Below are 17,876 nucleotides of genomic sequence, written 5' to 3' on the forward strand. Positions count from 1 at the left end.
AAGTCAGGTGCAGTATCGAGCTTATCGAGACGTTAGCCGAGCTCTGCTTGCGAAACCAACCCAGCCTTGGATGTCTTGATGTGCAGAAGCCAGAGCAACGCCTGAAGTACATCATCAGCCTAAATTCTGGATCCGGGCGACAGCCAAAAGACGAACCGTCAAAAGCCGAGAGACGGGCTAATAGCAGTGGAGAAGAACGAGTTTCTGCCACTGAACGAGCCAGAGTGATCAACCCAGACTGTCCTCTAGCACAGCCGCCCTTTGACTCTCCATCAACAAAAGGAACAGCAATCGCACGTCAGATCCGACATGGTGACGGCCAGCCCGGCTGCATCAAAACCACCCGCAGGCGCGGATAAGAAATGCGACATTTGCGAGGCGACGTTTAGCAGACAAGAGCACCTCGTTCGCCATATCAAGAGCCACACTCGCGAGAAGCCCTTCAGGTGCCTCATCTGTGGCAAAGGGTTTGCTCGCCAGTAAGTCGCTCCCGCTTCACTTCATCCGCTGTGTTCCACTGAGCATCTTTGACGCGATACAGGGATGTCTTGAGCCGTCACCGCACGTCGCACCGGCAGGACAACCAAGAGGCTCGCACCGATACGCGCTCCAGGGCATGCAGGCAATGTGCCACAAGCCGAGCCCGCTGCTCCCGGAGCGATCCGTGTAGGCGATGCGTTGAACGCAATCTGGCTTGTACTTTTCCTGCGGCGCGGAAACCAAAGGCTCCAGGGATTGTCGGCTCGAGGATGGAGGTTGACGGTGAGCCGCGGGGTTCGAGTCTGGAGGCGATTCACCAAACAGTTGGTAGACGGGCTGAAGACGGGGCTACTCTGCTTACGATCGGACCTGGGGCGTCTGTCAACATCAACGGTGCCGACCTCGACGAGTGTGGCCCTGATGGAGCAAATGGGACTCGGCTGGCATCCGGAACCGATGCTTGGGCCCAGCGACCAGCTCTGTTTCAAGTTTCACAGCCTGTTGGTTCGGTGGACCCCGGCACCCAGCGCATCTACGAATTCCATTCCATGTCGGGGTTGAACGAACAGGCCATGGATCTGCTCTCCATGAACTGGATGTCTCCTGATTCCACGTCGTTTGGATGGAACGGACTGATTACCGCACCGCCCTACGCCGAGGACGACAAGAGCGACCTCTATATGCCGTTTCTCTTCCCTGCCGCGGGCGCCCTTCCCGATCCTGATCGAGAGTGTGTCTCTAGTAACGGTCAAGAACCTGGCATTGTGCGACATGACACCAGCGCCAGCAGTGTTGGCCACTCAACCTACACTCCTAGCAAAATCGGATCAGAGGTAAACAAGTCTGTTACTGGGAGCTACTACGTGGATGGTGACGGCTCTAGAGCGCCATTTCGTGGCCAAACTGCCCGGCGATGGAGAGGCCGACACAACGATGCATCGACCCCAGGAAGCAGCATCACCAATTGCACAGATGGTGGGCCAAGCGGTTCATGGGAGGGCCCATTGGTGAGTGCGGACGGCTACAATAACTTGATACGAGAGCTGGGGAGGGAGGATTTGGTGGTCGATGCCAACTTCTTCCCGTCTCTGCAGTGCATCGATGCATGCGTCCGCTCCTACTTTGCAAATTTCCATCCAACATTCCCCTTTGTTCGAAAAAAGACTTTTTTGGAAGAGTCAAACAACCACTGGAAACTCCTCTTGGCAGTGGCCGTGGTTGGGTCCAAATACAATACGTCTAATGAAGAGCCACAGCTTAGTCCGGAGTTTATGGCTATTCTGGACAGCATATCTAGCAGCCAAGTGTGCTACCACGAGCCAGCAGAAAATGAAATTCCTTCAGGGTCACCATCACAGGGGCTGGCACACAACGCATTCGACCTGCCATCGTTGCAGGCGGCTAGCCTCTCCTTGATCTGCTCGCTTCACAGGGGCAAGTCAAAGATGGCAAGGCATGCCTTACTCCAGCGGCACTACCTTGTGGAAGCTTGCAACCAACTAAATCTGCTATCTGGGGAGTCTGAGGACACTCATGCCCACCACGACTACAACAAACTTGTTCAGGACTGGTCAACGAATCAGTCTCGCATCAGGACTGGCTTGATGATATGGGTATGTCCATTGCTCAAGAAGCATAATCATCCCCCCCAAGCTAAATTGACTCTAGTTACTTGATGCCATCATCTCATACGAGTTCAACGCAGCTTCACTGATGCAGCTGGTGGATGCCAAAGTCCTCCTGCCATGTCAGGATCATATATGGGAATATCCATCAGCAGAAAAAGTTATTGCAGAACAGACATCATCTGGTAATTCACATGTGATTGTACTTGAACCGTACACAAGATCAGCAAACTGACAATCTCCGCATTCAGTCACACTGCTAGCCGCAGTCGAAACGTTGTACATCGAAAAGCGTCTCCCAGACAGCCTGAGCGAATTCAGCACGATCTTAATCATCCACAGCATTTGGCGAAGAACCAAAGAGGTCATCAACCAGAACCGTACGCAACTGGCAAATTGGATTCCCAGCGCCACCATCCAAACACGAGAAGACCGCCAGAGCGCATCAACAGAAACCTGGCCGCCGTCAAGTCCAATCTTATCAAAGTGGCGCAACAGTGCATGCGACTGTCTAGATATCCTGCACTGGCGAGCTAATGCCAAGGCAGCCACTGCTGGGGGACTGGAATACCCTGCCATCATGTACTTGCATCTATCTCGCCTCATTCTGCTCACGCCTGTAGCGCAAATCCAGACGCTGGCGACTAATCCCAGGAACACAAACACCACACATCTCGCTGTTGACCAGGGATATACAGATGCGAGAAACCATGTGCTGAAGTGGGCAATGAATGACTCATTCAAGGCTAGGCTTGCCATCATTCACGCCGGCGCCCTGTTTTGGCATATACGACGGTACTCGACAAGGAGCTTCCTGGAACCCTTTACAATCTACATGGCCACGCTCGTCATCTGGGCGTACAGTGTCTCGGTGCAATTTGCAAGACAGCAGGAAGAATCTCAAGCTGCGCCTTCGATGGAGGGACCTGAAGCCCGCACCGTGGCTGCTGCGTGTCAGCAACCAGCAACTTCCACGCAAGACGAAGGGCTGTATTCGGAGCTCCCTTTTTTCTTCATTGACCGGCCGTGTGACGATGAGATGGTGCAAATGTACCTCCGCTTCGGTAATAAAATGTCTGCGCACATGGCAAGAGTTGGAGTCATAACGCAAGCCTCTGCTCCCAGCAAGATCCTCCACGAAGGCGTCCGACTGCTTGAAAACGCCACGGCGGGTGTTGGCTCGGCGTCAATAGCTAATGATGGTGGGCAAAACGGACCTGAAGCGAGCACATGGGGGGCAGAGCGGACTTACATGGAGGCGTTGGTTGCCTTGGCCCGGGCAATGGAGCAGAAGCAGGCATGATCGCGCTCGATCTATACTTGACTCGTACCACCTGAATGCCAAGTCTTGTGTTGTCTGAGTAACGAAACTCACCGAGGCGTTCTTATTCGCTCTTCGAATGCAACAAGACTGATGATCCTTTCTCCGAGATTGTCATGTCGTATCGTTTGGCTTCCCCAGACCCACCCCCATCGCAGTTGATCTTCCCGTCCCCGGATTCTCAAGGCTACCCCACCGCGATGCCACCGGACCTGGTCACTCTTGGTAGAGTCAGGTTCCGTAAATCATCAAAGGATGATGTTTGAATCAAGAGCTTCTAGCCATCTCCAGATTGAAGCTTAATGCCCGTCGTACCACATGTGTCTTCCCTCCACTATTTTTTTTCTTGCCCGTTTTGTACAACTCCCGCATCAAAGCTTCATTCTAGATTGCGGGGTGACTTGACAGGCTCGGGGATTGGTCCATGTGTACTGTTAGCTCACGGTGTCTGGATGGATGCAAAGCGTGTATTTGAAGCCCGGCAGCCCTGAACATTCCCAATTCGTTCCCATCACCATCTTTTATCCACACTTTGCTTCACTCCTCATGCTCTTGCTTTGAATCACCATGGCAAACGACGATGAAAAGGTCGACGTAGTCGCCTTGGAGCACCAAAACCCAACGACTGGTGGCAAGGATGTTATCCTCGCAAGGCAAGCAGCCGAAGCCGAACATAATCTCAGTCTCTTGCAAGCCATCCGTAAATATCCCAAGGCCGTCTTGTGGTCGGTCCTCTTGTCAACCTCCATCATCATGGAAGGCTACGACATCGTTCTCATCTCTTCATTCTTCGCACAGCCCTCCTTTCGGGAACGGTACGGCGATTTCGACCCTGGATCCAACTCTTATCAAATCTCCGCGTCATGGCAGAACGGGCTTAGTAACGCGGTGAGCGTTGGTACCATCATTGGGGCTTTTGCTAATGGATATTTCACGCATAAATTCGGTCATCGAAAAGTTCTCTTAGCGTCCCTGCTTCTTGTTGTCGGATTTGTGTTTATTCCCTTTTTTGCTCCTAATCTTGGGGTTTTGTTGGTTGGTGAGCTGCTTTGTGGTATTCCTTGGGGAGTTTTCGCAACCATGGTACGTGATGAACCTCTTTGATTCAGACTGAAATCCGATGCCGCGCCAAATTCTCCCTCTCACCTCTCCGCTCCCCTGGATATTGGTTGCACTGGTAGATGGAGGAGGGAGAGTCTCGTAACTGCGAGATGATGAGCTGACGCATCCAACTAATTAGGCCCCTGCGTATGCCTCAGAAGTCTGCCCAATGGCCCTCCGTGGATATTTAACCGTCCATGTCAACCTCTGCTGGGCCTTTGGTCAGCTTATTTCGGCCGGAGTCCAGTCTGGATTCGAAAATAACACGACGCAATGGTCTTACAGAATCCCCTTTGCGATTCAATGGGCCTGGCCCGTCCCCCTGTTCTTCATCCTCTGGTTTGCTCCGGAATCGCCGTGGTTCTACGTCCGTCAAGGCCTACTCAGCGATGCAGAACAGACCATTATTCGCCTCGGTGCGGATAGAGATATGGCTAAGCAGACTTTGGCCATGATGATTCACACAAATGAGCTGGAGGAGTCCATCGATAAGGGGACATCGTATTTGGATTGCTTCCGCGGCATCGATCGCTATCGTACAGAGATTGCCTGCATGGCCTTTGCTGCTCAGCCGTTTTGTGGATCAGCCATGGGGGGAACTCCGACGTACTTCTTTGTCCAAGCTGGGTTGCCGACCTCAATCTCGTTCAAGATGTCGGTCGGCGGGTTGGGTCTCGCATCTGTGGGAACAATCATCTCCTGGTTCTTGATGCACCGCCTTGGAAGGCGTACCATGTACCTCTGGGGCCTGGGGACTCTGACCACGATTTTGCTCGTCGTTGGATTCATCAGTGTTGGAGCTGCCAACTCGGCCGGAGGCAATTATGCCCAAGCGACCATGATTCTGCTATGGCAATTAGTTTATTACCTCACCGTTGGACCCATCTGCTATGCGATTATAGGCGAAGTATCCTCAACACGACTCCGAAACAAGAGTGTCTGTCTTAGCCGGATTGTTTATTACATCGCCCAAATCATCTGCAACGTGGTGAACCCGTATATGCTTAACCCTACCGCGGGAGACTGGCGAGGAAAAACCGGTTTCTTTTGGGGATTTTGGGCTTTTGTTTTCTTCGTTTGGACTTGGTTTAGGCTCCCCGAGACAAAAGACAAGACTTTTGAAGAGCTGGATATTCTCTTTGCTCGTGGCATCAAGGCGAGGGAGTTTGCGAGTTACAAGGTAGATGCTTATGTTGAGGGAGGAGAAAGCCTGTCCAAGAATGCATAACTGGTAGCTTTATTCTATCTTGATGCTACAGCAGTGCACATACGATGTAACATCAGTATGCGGACAATTTGCCCCCCTTGGCTGCGATATGATGAGCTAAAGGAATTTTCCCTTTCTAGGCTTGGTTGTCCCGTTCTGCTGTTGATGATGGAGGATTTATTAGCTCACAGGCGCATTTTACTGAGGTAGCCCGAAGTATTAAGCAATCTGGACTTGACGAGGGAGATGCTCTCTGAAGGCCAACTTCAATACTATGGTGTTGAACTGTTCCTGTGTAGTTAGCTATTGTAATGAACTGGAGTAGATTATCCATAGATGACTGCTTCATTTACCATATAAAAATAATAATATCTAGCATACACAAAACACAACTTGGGAAGCTGCATATCAAGTTTCTGTATCCACTGCGAGCGTGACTTTTTTCTTTTTCTCTATACGATCGCTAACCCAGTAAAAGCCGAGTCTGATAGTTGCATTAGGTAGGTGGCTAAAAGCACACATGGCATCCATAGTAAGCCCATTCGGATCACACTGCCGAATACTAGACTCTCCCGGAAAAAGCTTAGCTTTACGACAACAACGGTAGTTGCTGCGTCATTTTCAAGATTTACCAGTCGCTTGCGTTAGCACAACAGACTTGAGTCTGGAATTATCCGATTCAATGGAGATGGAGGATTAGTCTCGAACGGAGGCCTCCTTCTGACCTCATCGAGGAGGCCTCCTTTTGACAATTCAGCCGCTTAAAGGTCTTATTATTCTTTAAATCACTCATAGAATGATGGATATGTGCATAGTTAGGCTGCTGTTGAGTTAAATAGATATATCAAGAGTCGTGTCGATGAGAAGTAGACAAACGCGGTGAAGAATAAAATAGCGAGAAAAAAAGAGAGAGAAAGGCGTTAGGAGAGCATAAATTGTGATTGAGTTGAACACATGCACCATACATTTCTAGTTGCATAACTATAGATGTTGTATTATTTTTTATAAAATCAGCATCTCTTTGGCACAAATGTTTGGTCATATTGCCAGACTAGTTCAAAAGCTCTCAAGTTGATGATTGTTTTGAGTTTAATATTGGACCTTATGGCGCAGAAATCCGTCTACTCCATATGTATATCATCATACTGTGATGCAGCATTAGATACATTTCGAAAATCACTCATAATGTAATTGTGCTCCCCCCAGCTTGGTCAGAATTGGGTAAAGAGTGAGGAGCATCAACGTCACATCTTCGGTGTAAGCTCTGCTTGTAATCACTAGCCCTCTATCTCCGGACGAATTTCATATTTATATGATTATCCTCGACCTCCTTCTTGAAGCGTTATGCAGCTTGAGTTGTTTACACATTCTTCTTCTCTAAATCTATTTCCACCTCTCGAACACTGCACTTCCTCTCGTTGGAGGCAGAATGGCTGGTCCCAATGATGAGAGCGATCCTGAAAAGGGTACGCCGAAAACACTTGTTCAAACCAAGGGCGACCATGCCTCAAAGCGTCGAATCCGATATTTTGACGACCAGGATGAGATGCAAGAGATCGAATCTTCCCCTGCAAACAATCATGGCAAACTCAAAAGAAAGAGTTCGGCCTACTCTACCCACTCTCTGTCCAGCATCAGGAGTGGCCAACGGGCGGTTGATCCTGCCTCTGCCCTCCCCGTCATGTACCGCACTTTGAGTATGGATATGGCACGGCAGGAGAAATCGAATGTGATGATCAAGAAATCGGAAATTGACGACAAGGCTATGGCAGGTAAGTTTGTTTTTCATGGATAACTACAAAGCTTGCAAAGGCTGACCAACCTGTTATAATAGAGCTAGGAGAACTCGAATGGCACACTCTATCCATCCAAGACGTTACCGAACGACTGGACACATCGGTCGAAAGTGGTCTCTCAACCCAGGGAGTCAAAGATAAAACGGTAGAATTCGGTGCCAACACTCCAACCCCGCCGAAGTCACAATTGTTTCAGAAAATCTTCCTCTATCTCTTTGGAGGCTTTGGCTCCATCCTCTTTGGTGGAAGCATTCTTGTCTTTATCTCATGGAAACCCCTTGGCGAACCGGCTCCTGCAGTGGCCAACCTAGCCTTGGGTATTGTCCTAGCCATTGTGTGGTTAGCTCAAGCCGCGTTCAATGCCTGGCAAGACTTCTCCTCCTCGAGAGTTATGAAAAGTATCACGGGCATGCTTCCCGAAGACTGCAGTGTTCTTCGCGATGGGAGCAAGAGATTGGTCCCCGCATCTCAAGTGGTTCCTGGAGACATTCTCTTTTTCAGTGCCGGCAATAAGTTGCCTGCTGATATTCGATTCGTCAGCGTGTCTACTGATGCCAAGTTTGACAGAAGCATCCTCACTGGTGAATCTGATCCTCTGTCGGCGGTAACTGAATCCATGGAGAGCAACTACCTCGAAACTAAATGCATTGGAATGCAGGGTACTCATTGCACCTCTGGAAGTGGCCTGGGTATCGTCGTCGCTACTGGCGACAACACGGTTTTCGGCCATATCGCGAAGCTGACAAACAAGCCCAAGTCTGGTCAAACTCCACTACAAAAGGAGATTTTCAGATTTGTCCTCATCATCGCAACCTTGATGATATTAATGGTTATAGTCATTGTTGCTCTATGGGCTGGTTTTATTCGTCACAAGTATCCCGATTACATCTCGGTATCAACATTAATCGTGGATTGTGTCAGTGTGGCGATTGCCTTTATTCCTGAAGGTCTGCCAATCGCCTTAACAGCGTCACTTACAATTACTGCGGGAATCATGAAGAAGAACAATATCCTCTGCAAATCCCTAAAGACGGTTGAGACCCTGGGCACTGTTTCAGTGCTACTGTCGGATAAAACAGGGACTCTGACCAAGAATCAAATGGCTGTAACGGACTGCCTCATTGGCTCCAGCGCCTTGACTGCCACAGAAGCCGTTCAAGAAATTGCAGATGAGTCGATTTCGCGCAAAAAGGCTGCTCTTACGCAGCTCCGTGTCACTTCTGCAGTGTGCAATGCTGGAGAGTTTGATCCCACAACCATCCATCTTCCCATCTCTGATAGGAAGATCATCGCTGATGCGACGGATCAAGCTATTCTTCGGTTATCAGAGTCGTTGGGTCCCATTAATGACTCTCGCAGTTTATGGATCAAACGATTTGATCTCGCATTCAACTCCAAGAACAAATTTTCCTTGCGCGTCAGCTCTCCCAGCAGCTCCTCTTCACTGGAATCCACACTCTCTGTTTCTGAAATCAGCAGCTTTGATGCTCAAAAGGACTACATTCTGATGATCAAGGGTGCACCGGATATTCTCCTCCCTCGATGCACAAAGTATGTTGGCGAAGACGGCGAAGTGCACGATTTCGACAAAGCTGCTCGCACGTCCATTGAGGCAATCAAAAACTCATGGTCAAGCCAAGGTAAACGGGTGTTGGCTCTTGCACGCAAGTCTCTTCCTGGTACCACGATACAATTCAATCCAGAAGATAATTCATTCGAAAAAGAAGCTCTCGAACTCGCGCGTACAGGCCTCACGCTGATCGGGCTGGTGGGCATCGTGGACCCCCCACGAGAAGAAGTTCCCGGCGTAATTGAGACTTTGCACCGTGCTGGTATTCGTACCGCCATGGTTACGGGAGATTTTCAGCTCACGGCTCAAGCGATTGCTCGCTCTTGTGGTATCATCAGCGTTTCGGACCGCGAGGTTCACACCGTTGATAACCTCCCCCGCGTGCCTCCCAAGATCGAGCCCAGAAAGAATCACAAATCCAACCATCTCCCAGATGAAACTAAGGCGATTGTCTTGACAGGCCAAGATCTAATGACGCTGCTTCCGCATCAATGGCATACTTTGGTTACGGAGTATTCGGAGATTGTATTTGCTCGAACCACACCGGAGCATAAACTCCAAATTGTACGGGAATTCCAGTCGCATTCTTACGTCGTGGCCATGATCGGAGATGGAGTGAATGACGCTCCAAGTTTGAAGCAAGCGGACATTGGTATATCGCCTGCGTCCGGCTCCGACATCGCCATTGAGGCTGCAGACATGGTCTTGTTAGACACATTCTCAGCTATTCCCGAGGCCGTTCTCTATGGTCGCGTAGTATTCGACAATCTCAAGAAAACAATTGCGTACTTGCTACCGGCTGGCTCCTGGTCCGAATTTTGGCCAGTCTTTACGAATGTTGCCTTTGGCCTGCCCCAAATCTTGTCGTCTTTTCTCATGATTATTATCTGCTGCTTTACAGATTGCGCTACCGCAATATCCTTGGCTTACGAAAAGCCCGAGGCGAATCTCATGCTTCAGCCTCCTCGGGACGTTGTAAATGACCGCCTCGTCGACTGGAAGCTTCTCCTCCAGGCTTACGGTTTTGTTGGTACTTTTGAGACGGTTCTCTCATTCACCATGTCGTACTGGTACCTTCAGCGAAATGGGCTGACTTTCACATCGTTGTGGTTCTCATTTGGCTCAATCCCAACTCCCGAAGGACAGACCGCTGATGATGTTTCCACGCACTTGACAGTCGCATCTTCCGTCTACTTCATCACCTTGGTGGTGATACAGTGGTCTTATGCAATGGCACTACGCACGCGCCACCTCTCAATCTTTACCCATCCACCACTCTTTAATCCTGCGACTCAAAACTGGCTCCTTTTCCCTGCTATCTTGTTTGCACTTGTTATCGCGTTAATATTCACGTTGGTCCCTGATATCACTTATCTTGGCTGTGCCCCAGTTCCGGTTGAGCACTGGTTTATTCCCATGACTCTCGGTCTTGGCTTATTATGCATTGATGAGCTGAGAAAAATGATGAAGAGAAGGTATCCTGAGGGATTCATCGGACGAACTGCTTGGTAGACGCTCACTTCCGAAGAGATCAGCAAACGTGTCTTTAACTAAAGTGTTTCAATCATTTTCAATGTCACTTTAATTTAATATCATCATTGCTCTCGTGAATTTTACTAGGCACGGTTGATAAAATACGTGCGCTCCATATACATGTCCCATCATGGATCCTGGGCATAAAGAACTGAAGAAAAGTGGTTCATCATTAACAATTAACCACTGGAAGTAAGCATTACAATCTTTGTGATGGTCATAAAATATTCTTTTGTTTCCTTTGATACGGCCTTGTCAAAAAGGACGCCGAACGCTGACAGTGTACCACTGGCTCCGACGATCCCCAACGCCTTTCTTCGAAACTTGGCGAAAAGAAGAGTGCAACGCGCGGTTTGGCAATTTAAATTACTTATCAAAGACCTTGTTGTTTGATCAAATGCAAATCTGGCTCATCTTTGTTGTACATACCTTGACTACGTAGAAAGTGAATTCCCCCTCGAAGACCCAAATAAGATATACATAAGACCGATCATCCCAATCAACCCCTCTATAAAAAAGTAGCAGACCTTGAATCCTGCCTCTCTCCTTCGTGTCTGAATCTTTTTCAGATGGGGCTATCTATGAAGGGTATGTATTGCTGCGGGCATGTAGTGTTGGACGGTGGAACTATGCCTTGGAGATATGCCTGAACATGTTCAAAGTAACAATCTGATCCCCCTTGGTTGACAACTGTGTGCTACAATCGAGAGAGATAGACCACTAGTAAGCTAAGTGTCCCTTTTGAGATGATTGTACGATTAAGAACAAAATAACTTACCCCGATGCCTTCTTGCAATAGAACAGACCCGGGAAAACGAGAAGATGTCTTGCGCGCCCTGTGAAGATTGAACGTCAGTTAGCAAAATACCATGTTGCTAGATGTTGGGTCAAAATATACCATGATAAGGGCGTTATGGGGTCGATGGTATTACTCGCAAGCAAGATCGGAAAGCTCGTAGGCCTGTCCAGTCCATTTACCGGGTCTGCACACAAAAGAAGCCGGTTAGATTCTGCGCCCAATGCAAATATTCATTTCGAGAAAACAAGAAGAAAAACAGAGGCGGTGTAGAGAGAGATGGATAGATGGGTTGCCTTACTTTGTATCACCATGCTATCGGGCAATTGTGGTCGGAACGATGTACACAAGATTGTTTCCACGACGATGGGCCAGATGTCGCCGATATACTTGCTCTTGGAAGCCGTATACTTAGCGTAGCTCTTGAACTCTTCGATGGTAGCAAGCTTATTCCTCCGATACGAATCGGCGCACTGGATAATGCGGCCGGCGTCGGACGTAACATCCAGTCCGCTGAACATACCCGCAAGAGCAGACACGTTCCCGCTCTCAACCTGGTGTAAGATGTTGGCCATGCCTGGGAAGGACAATAGAGGGTTGTAGATGGTAAATACAAAAAGAGCCTTTAGATCGGAATAAGTGACGAGCGTCGGCGTCTCTCGACTTGCGACTCCGCTTATCGGGACCGGATGGTTCTGAAGCTGACTGATGATGTTGTCCATTCTGGCTGTGATGTTGGCTGGCGAGGGTCCCCAGAAGGAACACTTTCCAGGACCTGCGGAATGGCATAAGCTTGAGAACTTTTCCATGGCCTCGTCCATTTGATCGACGCTGTCCCTCCAAGTATTATCGTAGTATTGCTCCGCGTCCAAAACACCATCGAGTATCATTCTCTCAACTCGGTCGGGAAACATGGAAGCAAAAGTGGCGCCAATGACAGTGCCGTAACTGATGCCATAAAACCACAATTTGGCGTCTGATGCCGGCTGACCTGCCAACTCGGCCTCGGCCTCTATAAATGTGAGCAAATCCTGGGCGGCTGCTGGTGTGGTTACATAATAGCCATGAGGTGACTCGTTCTCGACGGCATTGTTGCACCAGTCTCCGTAGATGGAGCTTGAATAATACTGTTCTTGAAACGAGGTTGATGATGCGTTGGTAATGCCCGTCCTGTGTAGTCGATTGAAGACCAATCTTGCTTCAGTGTTCCCCGAGAAACAGTCGACGGTTAGGTCGCTATTGTTGACCCCACGAGGATCATAGGAGATTACGTTGTATTGATCTCCAAACATTTGACTTGCGAGGGCCTGATTTGTGAGGAGGAGGTCGACTCCAGAACCACCGGGACCGCCTAACGGAGCATCAGTCTAGTCACATGTAATTTGAGTAGGCGATCTGATGAATGCCTTACCGGGGTTAATTATGATGCTTGGAGACTCAATGGTAGCATTCTTTCCAGCTAGCTTTATGAATGCGATAGACGTCGTGCCCAGACTCTTATTTGAGTAATCCAACGGAACTTCTAGTTTAGAGCACGTAAAGTAATCAAAACACGGAGTCCACGTGAGAATGGATGATGGTACAATCTAGATGGCCAGTCATACAGCTGAAAAGCTTTGGAGGAAAGTGATTGGGCAAGGTCCAAGGCTCACATTGTCAAATCCATAGGACATGCCCTGATCATGCGAGCAATTGGCTTTGCATCCCAAGCTGACAAAGAGAATGAGTACATTCCTAAATCGGTTCATTTTGATCTCCATAAATTGTCTCATTGAACTGTCTGCTGTGTTGCTTGCAAGAAGAGACAATATTCAGTATTGTAGTCAGAATAACTGCGATATCATGGATCTACTTATACATGCTGGATTTTGCAAGAGACTTGTCTAGCACTCCGCTTGTACGAACTAGCCAATCAGTATGTATTGTAACACAGCCTGTTTTACCTATCAATCCTCTTCCCGCTTTGACTACATAATTCATATGACAGGGTAGAGCAAGGATTTTCTCCCACGTCCGTCTGACATTTCGCAGTTGGTTGAAACATCGGTGCGTTTGGATGGATGGCTCATGACGGAAACATTGCTGAGCCACGTCAGCCACGAAACTGTTTCAATCCTTGTCACGTAGCTGAGAAATCTCCTTTCCAAGCCCCGCCTGTACGAACTAACCAATCAATCTTTGGTATTATACTGCTAATCTCCATTAGGATTTGCCCCGATTGGTCCATGTTTCCGCTCTTTGGTTTGTCCAGGATTCTCTTATACCGTCCAACTTCCCTGGCTAAAGTATTCACAGCGAAAGATGAGTTAGATGACTTCCCCGCCTGTACGAACAGACAAATAAACAACCTTTTCTGCAAAATTGTCAATGCTACTATCAACGTGATGGACGCGATTAAGAACAAAAGCACCAAGGCACCCAGTCAAGCATGGAGAAGCAAGCCTCGCCAGTTTGCTCCAAAGTCAAGGCTAGGCTGTAAGACCTGCAAGTGAGTCCCAGCTCCATGCGTTGCTTCATTGCGATCAATTGTGATTTCAGATTCATAAACTGATACTTGACTTTAGAATAAGACGAATCAAATGCGATCTCTCCCAGCCTTCATGCACGAAATGCCAATCCACGGGTCGCACATGTGACGGCTATGGCGAAATGCCCTACACTTTCAGAACGGACATTGGATCAAGTCATTATCACGATGACAAGGCCAGCCACCAGCTTGGCGCTACGATCTGCGCGTATCAGACAAGACAATGGGACGCAAAATACCATGACCTGATTTCTCATAACCTCAGGCCCCTCATGGTCTTACCAGCCACTAGGTCAGCGCAGACAGAGGCAATGTGTTTCTTCGAGTACATTTCGATCAAACATCTGAATGAATATCGTCCCAACGAAACATGGCGCAAGATCCTCATGTTCTTCTCCCAAACAGTGCCATCAGTGCGATATGCCGCCGTTGCATTGGCCTTGGTCAACCGAAGCTACCTAGATCGCGATTCTGGCGACCATGCACAACAACCGTCATCTTCAAAAGACTGGCTACCGAGCAAAGATGCCTTGTTTCACTATAATCGGGCCATTCAGCTTCTTCTGAACCAAGACTTTGATGACAGCGTCGAGACAACAGCAATTACGCTCTTGGTCTGTTATCTCTTCACATGTTTTGATCATCTGGCGGGCAACTACGTACAAGCAACGAGGCACCTACGCGGAGGCGTTGAGCTCTCACGCAACATCGACACGGGTATCCTGAACAATAATACATATGGCGATACCAAATTCTCGGCAGTTTGCACGCTCATTTGCCAAGTTACCAGACAGATCCGCCGTCTCGATATGCAGGCCGCGACATTTCTAGTCGATTGGATTCCCATCAATGTTCAAGAGACACCTATGCCGGATTCCCTGTCTTCCAGCAACGCTTTTCGGTCCCTTGACCAAGCGGCCGACCACCTCCAGGTCCTTATCGCTCGTGTAATGGGATTGCGCAATACGGAGCAGCAAATGTACCTCATGGGTGGGATGTCGTCACCACCACCGTCGCCAATCAAGGATTATATTCTCAACGAGTTGGAAACGTGGTCAAGCCTCTTTGAGAACATGCCGCAAAAAGGCGACTCCTATGAGAGTGACCCTGAAACCTACCCCCTCATATCACTACTGCGCCTACAACATCTCATCATATGGACTTTCCTCAGTAGTTACGGGGCTGGCAGGGAAATGGAATATGACAACTACCTGCCCCAGTTCCAGCAATGTGTGGCGTTGGCGGACGTTGTAGTAGCAGCGCATGAGCGGTATTCAGGATCTATAAAGCCGACGTTTACGCCAGAGATTGGTGTTGTTCCCGTGCTTTACATAATTGGAATCAAGTGCAGGCATCCTGTGGTCCGACGCGAAGTTTTGAGCATCTTACGGCGGCGACCGATACGAGAAGCGATTTGGGATAGCATCTCTGCTGCTAGGGTGGTTGAACGGGTCATCGAGATTGAAGAGGGTGGATCTGAGAAGAAGGGAATGATACAGAGCATGGAACAAATCGCCGTGCGGCAGAGAGTTGAGGCTTTGTCTTGGATCCAAGTCCTCTGTGAGTCTGCAGCCAGGGTGGATATCACGTATACGTTTTGCACACAGGAGGGAGTGCATAATGAGTCTCTTATGGTACAACATCTAATGTAGTAAATGACTTTTTCTCTGAAACACAATCGTTTATATAAAGTCTACGCTACTTAGCTATTCTATGCCAAGATATTCTCCAAGCCATTCTTGCTGGCTTCTTCCCATTCCTTGCTGAATTGATAGTCAATGTACCCAGTCTTCGATTTGATTGCGTAGAACAGATCACGGTTATACTTGTTTGGCTCGAGCCCTCGCCTGATCCTGAAGGGCAAGTCGGGCGTAGCCAAAAAGTACCGACCAAAGACAATAGCGACGTTTTTGCCGCTGTATTTACCTTCCAGAGCCGCCTGAGCCTCCTTGGGCTTCCAGCCACCAGCAATCAGGAAGGGCTTCTCATCTCCCCAGATATCCAGCATGAAATCGACCTTCTCAGTGCCTTGACCAGCGTCATCACCTGAAATCCGCGACTCGACGACATGGACATACGCCAGATCTAGGGCCTTTAGATCTCTAACCAGCGCAGAGAACTGAGGATGGGGATCGGCCATCTTCATGCTCTGAAAGGTCGAGAAGGGGCTGATTCTAAACCCGACTTTATCGGCACCGATGGCATCGGCGGCCGCCTTTGCAACCTCCAAGGCAAACCTGTTCCTCTTATCAATCGAGCCACCGTAATCGTCGGTCCGCTGGTTCGAAACATCCTGGATGAACTGGTCGACAAGATAGCCGTTTGCACCGTGAATCTCAACGCCGTCGAATCCAGCCTCAATCGCGTTCTTGGCCGCCTGGCCGTAATCCGCCACGAAGTTCTGGATCTCTTCATAGCTCAGTTCTTCGGGCTCCGGGTGTTCGCTATCCATGGGGATGCTGCTTGGCCCAACAATCTTGACGCCTTCCTTGTCTGTAATTTCTTTTTCTGCTACGCGGCCCAGAGCCCAGAGTTGAAGGAATATGTAGCTTCCCTTGGCGTGCACGGCGGTGGTGACTTGTTTCCACGACGCGATTTGGTCTTTGCTCCAGATTCCAGGGAGGTTGGAGTATCCGGCTGCACGAGGTGAGACGGCTGTCGCTTCAGCGATCAAGAAGGTGCCCGGAACAGATGCCCGCTGAGAGTAATAATCGGCCACAAAGGGAAGGGGAACGTGGTTCTCGTCGTTGCGGTAGCGAGTCAAGGGGGCCATGACGACGCGGTGTTTTAGTTCCAGGCTGCCGATTTTGAAGGGCTTGAAGAGCTGTGCAGGTGCAGCCGCATCTTGAGCGATTGATCCCATGATGGCTGCAGTGTATGTAGTTTAAGATTGGGATCTAGTTGTTTGTGGACTCGAGACAGATGATGGAAAGTCTAGTTGGTTTGATACAGTATAGTACAGTGCAGGATAGTAGTTTCAGAAGAGGACAAACTCAAGACAACGAGGAACGTTTGGTTAAATAAGGCGATTTCGATCTTGAAGCTTAGCAGTTTGGTGGGTCCGGGTGCTCATCGTTCATAGACATCACATCCCTAATGGTATGCTCAGGATGGTACATCTTCGATTTCGGATTGATCATCATTATCGTTATTAAGCGACATGATCAGATTACCAATAATTATTCAGCGCCTTGTTTTGATGCGACATTTCGAATCGTTTGGAGTCGGATTTCTCAGCTTGTTCCTCGGGTGCTATTACCGTCCAATCCTGAGGGAGAATATAGACATGATGGGGTGGTGCCGTGAACGCAATAAGAGATGGGCGCCAAACACCTTAGCCCGAAACTGGACATAGGTCTCTATTCAGCTTACTAAATGATATAAAGATATGGAATGTTTAGGCGCGACTTCAGATGCTGTATATATAGGATGGAGGAAGAACGTGGGTACTCCATATGCCACGCCGAAAAGGGATATAGGTCCCTCGCCGTCTCCTTGGCAATAGGCAATAAACCGGGATTTAACATCAAGGCTTGCGATGCTTTGTCAGGATAAGCGCCCGTGGTCGGTTCACTAGTCCAAAAGGCAATGTTGATGAATGTGCAAAGTTGCTAATTGAAGCTAGCGAGTTAGCTGGTCTTTCATCGTGTGGAAAGAATAATTGGGTACTATTGTTTGTTTTATAAGGACATCAAAGTAATAAAGTACAACGACGGCCGTCAACCCTATCTTGATCAAGACATACATTCTACGTCCAAGATATTATAAGCTCGATTTCATCAAGCCCTACTACCACTCTGTACAGGACATTGACAACTGGCATAGGAAGTATCCATTCCAAAATGTATGGATAATCTTCTCAAGAGGACATTGATACTGATACGATCTGTGGAAAGAAAATTTCTCTTTGAGAGCGCAGG

At 48.8% G+C, this 17,876-nt stretch overlaps 6 protein-coding genes across 6 annotated transcripts; 4 read left to right on the forward strand and 2 right to left on the reverse strand.

The window, feature by feature from the left end:
- Positions 1–309: 309 nt before the first annotated feature.
- On the forward strand, positions 310–3,408 carry Triagg1_9653 (transcriptional regulator family: C2H2 zinc finger and Fungal Specific TF; the record flags this gene model as incomplete). Its single annotated transcript, XM_062904634.1, has 4 exons — positions 310–479; positions 542–2,093; positions 2,149–2,290; positions 2,357–3,408. The coding sequence occupies 4 exons, from the start codon at positions 310–312 to the stop codon at positions 3,406–3,408; spliced, it is 2,916 nt and encodes a 971-aa protein (XP_062751341.1).
- Positions 3,409–3,993: 585 nt separating this feature from the next.
- Triagg1_9654 (uncharacterized protein) lies at positions 3,994–5,755 on the forward strand (the record flags this gene model as incomplete). The annotated part of the gene is made up of 2 exons (XM_062904635.1): positions 3,994–4,509; positions 4,667–5,755. The coding sequence occupies 2 exons, from the start codon at positions 3,994–3,996 to the stop codon at positions 5,753–5,755; spliced, it is 1,605 nt and encodes a 534-aa protein (XP_062751342.1).
- A 1,408-nt stretch (positions 5,756–7,163) lies between these two features.
- Triagg1_9655 (uncharacterized protein) lies at positions 7,164–10,612 on the forward strand (the record flags this gene model as incomplete). The annotated part of the gene is made up of 2 exons (XM_062904636.1): positions 7,164–7,506; positions 7,569–10,612. 2 exons carry the CDS (start codon positions 7,164–7,166, stop codon positions 10,610–10,612), a joined length of 3,387 nt encoding a protein of 1,128 aa, XP_062751343.1.
- Positions 10,613–11,260: 648 nt separating this feature from the next.
- Triagg1_9656 (uncharacterized protein) lies at positions 11,261–13,102 on the reverse strand (the record flags this gene model as incomplete). The annotated part of the gene is made up of 5 exons (XM_062904637.1): positions 11,261–11,330; positions 11,412–11,469; positions 11,731–12,780; positions 12,841–13,015; positions 13,082–13,102. 5 exons carry the CDS (start codon positions 13,100–13,102, stop codon positions 11,261–11,263), a joined length of 1,374 nt encoding a protein of 457 aa, XP_062751344.1.
- A 976-nt stretch (positions 13,103–14,078) lies between these two features.
- Triagg1_9657 (uncharacterized protein) lies at positions 14,079–15,608 on the forward strand (the record flags this gene model as incomplete). Its single annotated transcript, XM_062904639.1, has 1 exon — positions 14,079–15,608. One exon carries the CDS (start codon positions 14,079–14,081, stop codon positions 15,606–15,608), a length of 1,530 nt encoding a protein of 509 aa, XP_062751345.1.
- Positions 15,609–15,667: 59 nt separating this feature from the next.
- Triagg1_9658 (uncharacterized protein) lies at positions 15,668–16,819 on the reverse strand (the record flags this gene model as incomplete). Its single annotated transcript, XM_062904640.1, has 1 exon — positions 15,668–16,819. The coding sequence occupies one exon, from the start codon at positions 16,817–16,819 to the stop codon at positions 15,668–15,670; it is 1,152 nt and encodes a 383-aa protein (XP_062751346.1).
- Between the last annotated feature and the right edge of the window lie 1,057 nt (positions 16,820–17,876).

The sequence above is a fragment of the Trichoderma aggressivum genome (assembly GCF_033847375.1).
Source record: "Trichoderma aggressivum f. europaeum strain CBS 100526 chromosome Unknown scaffold_057, whole genome shotgun sequence".
In the NCBI taxonomy this organism is placed as follows: Eukaryota; Fungi; Ascomycota; class Sordariomycetes; order Hypocreales; family Hypocreaceae; genus Trichoderma; species Trichoderma aggressivum.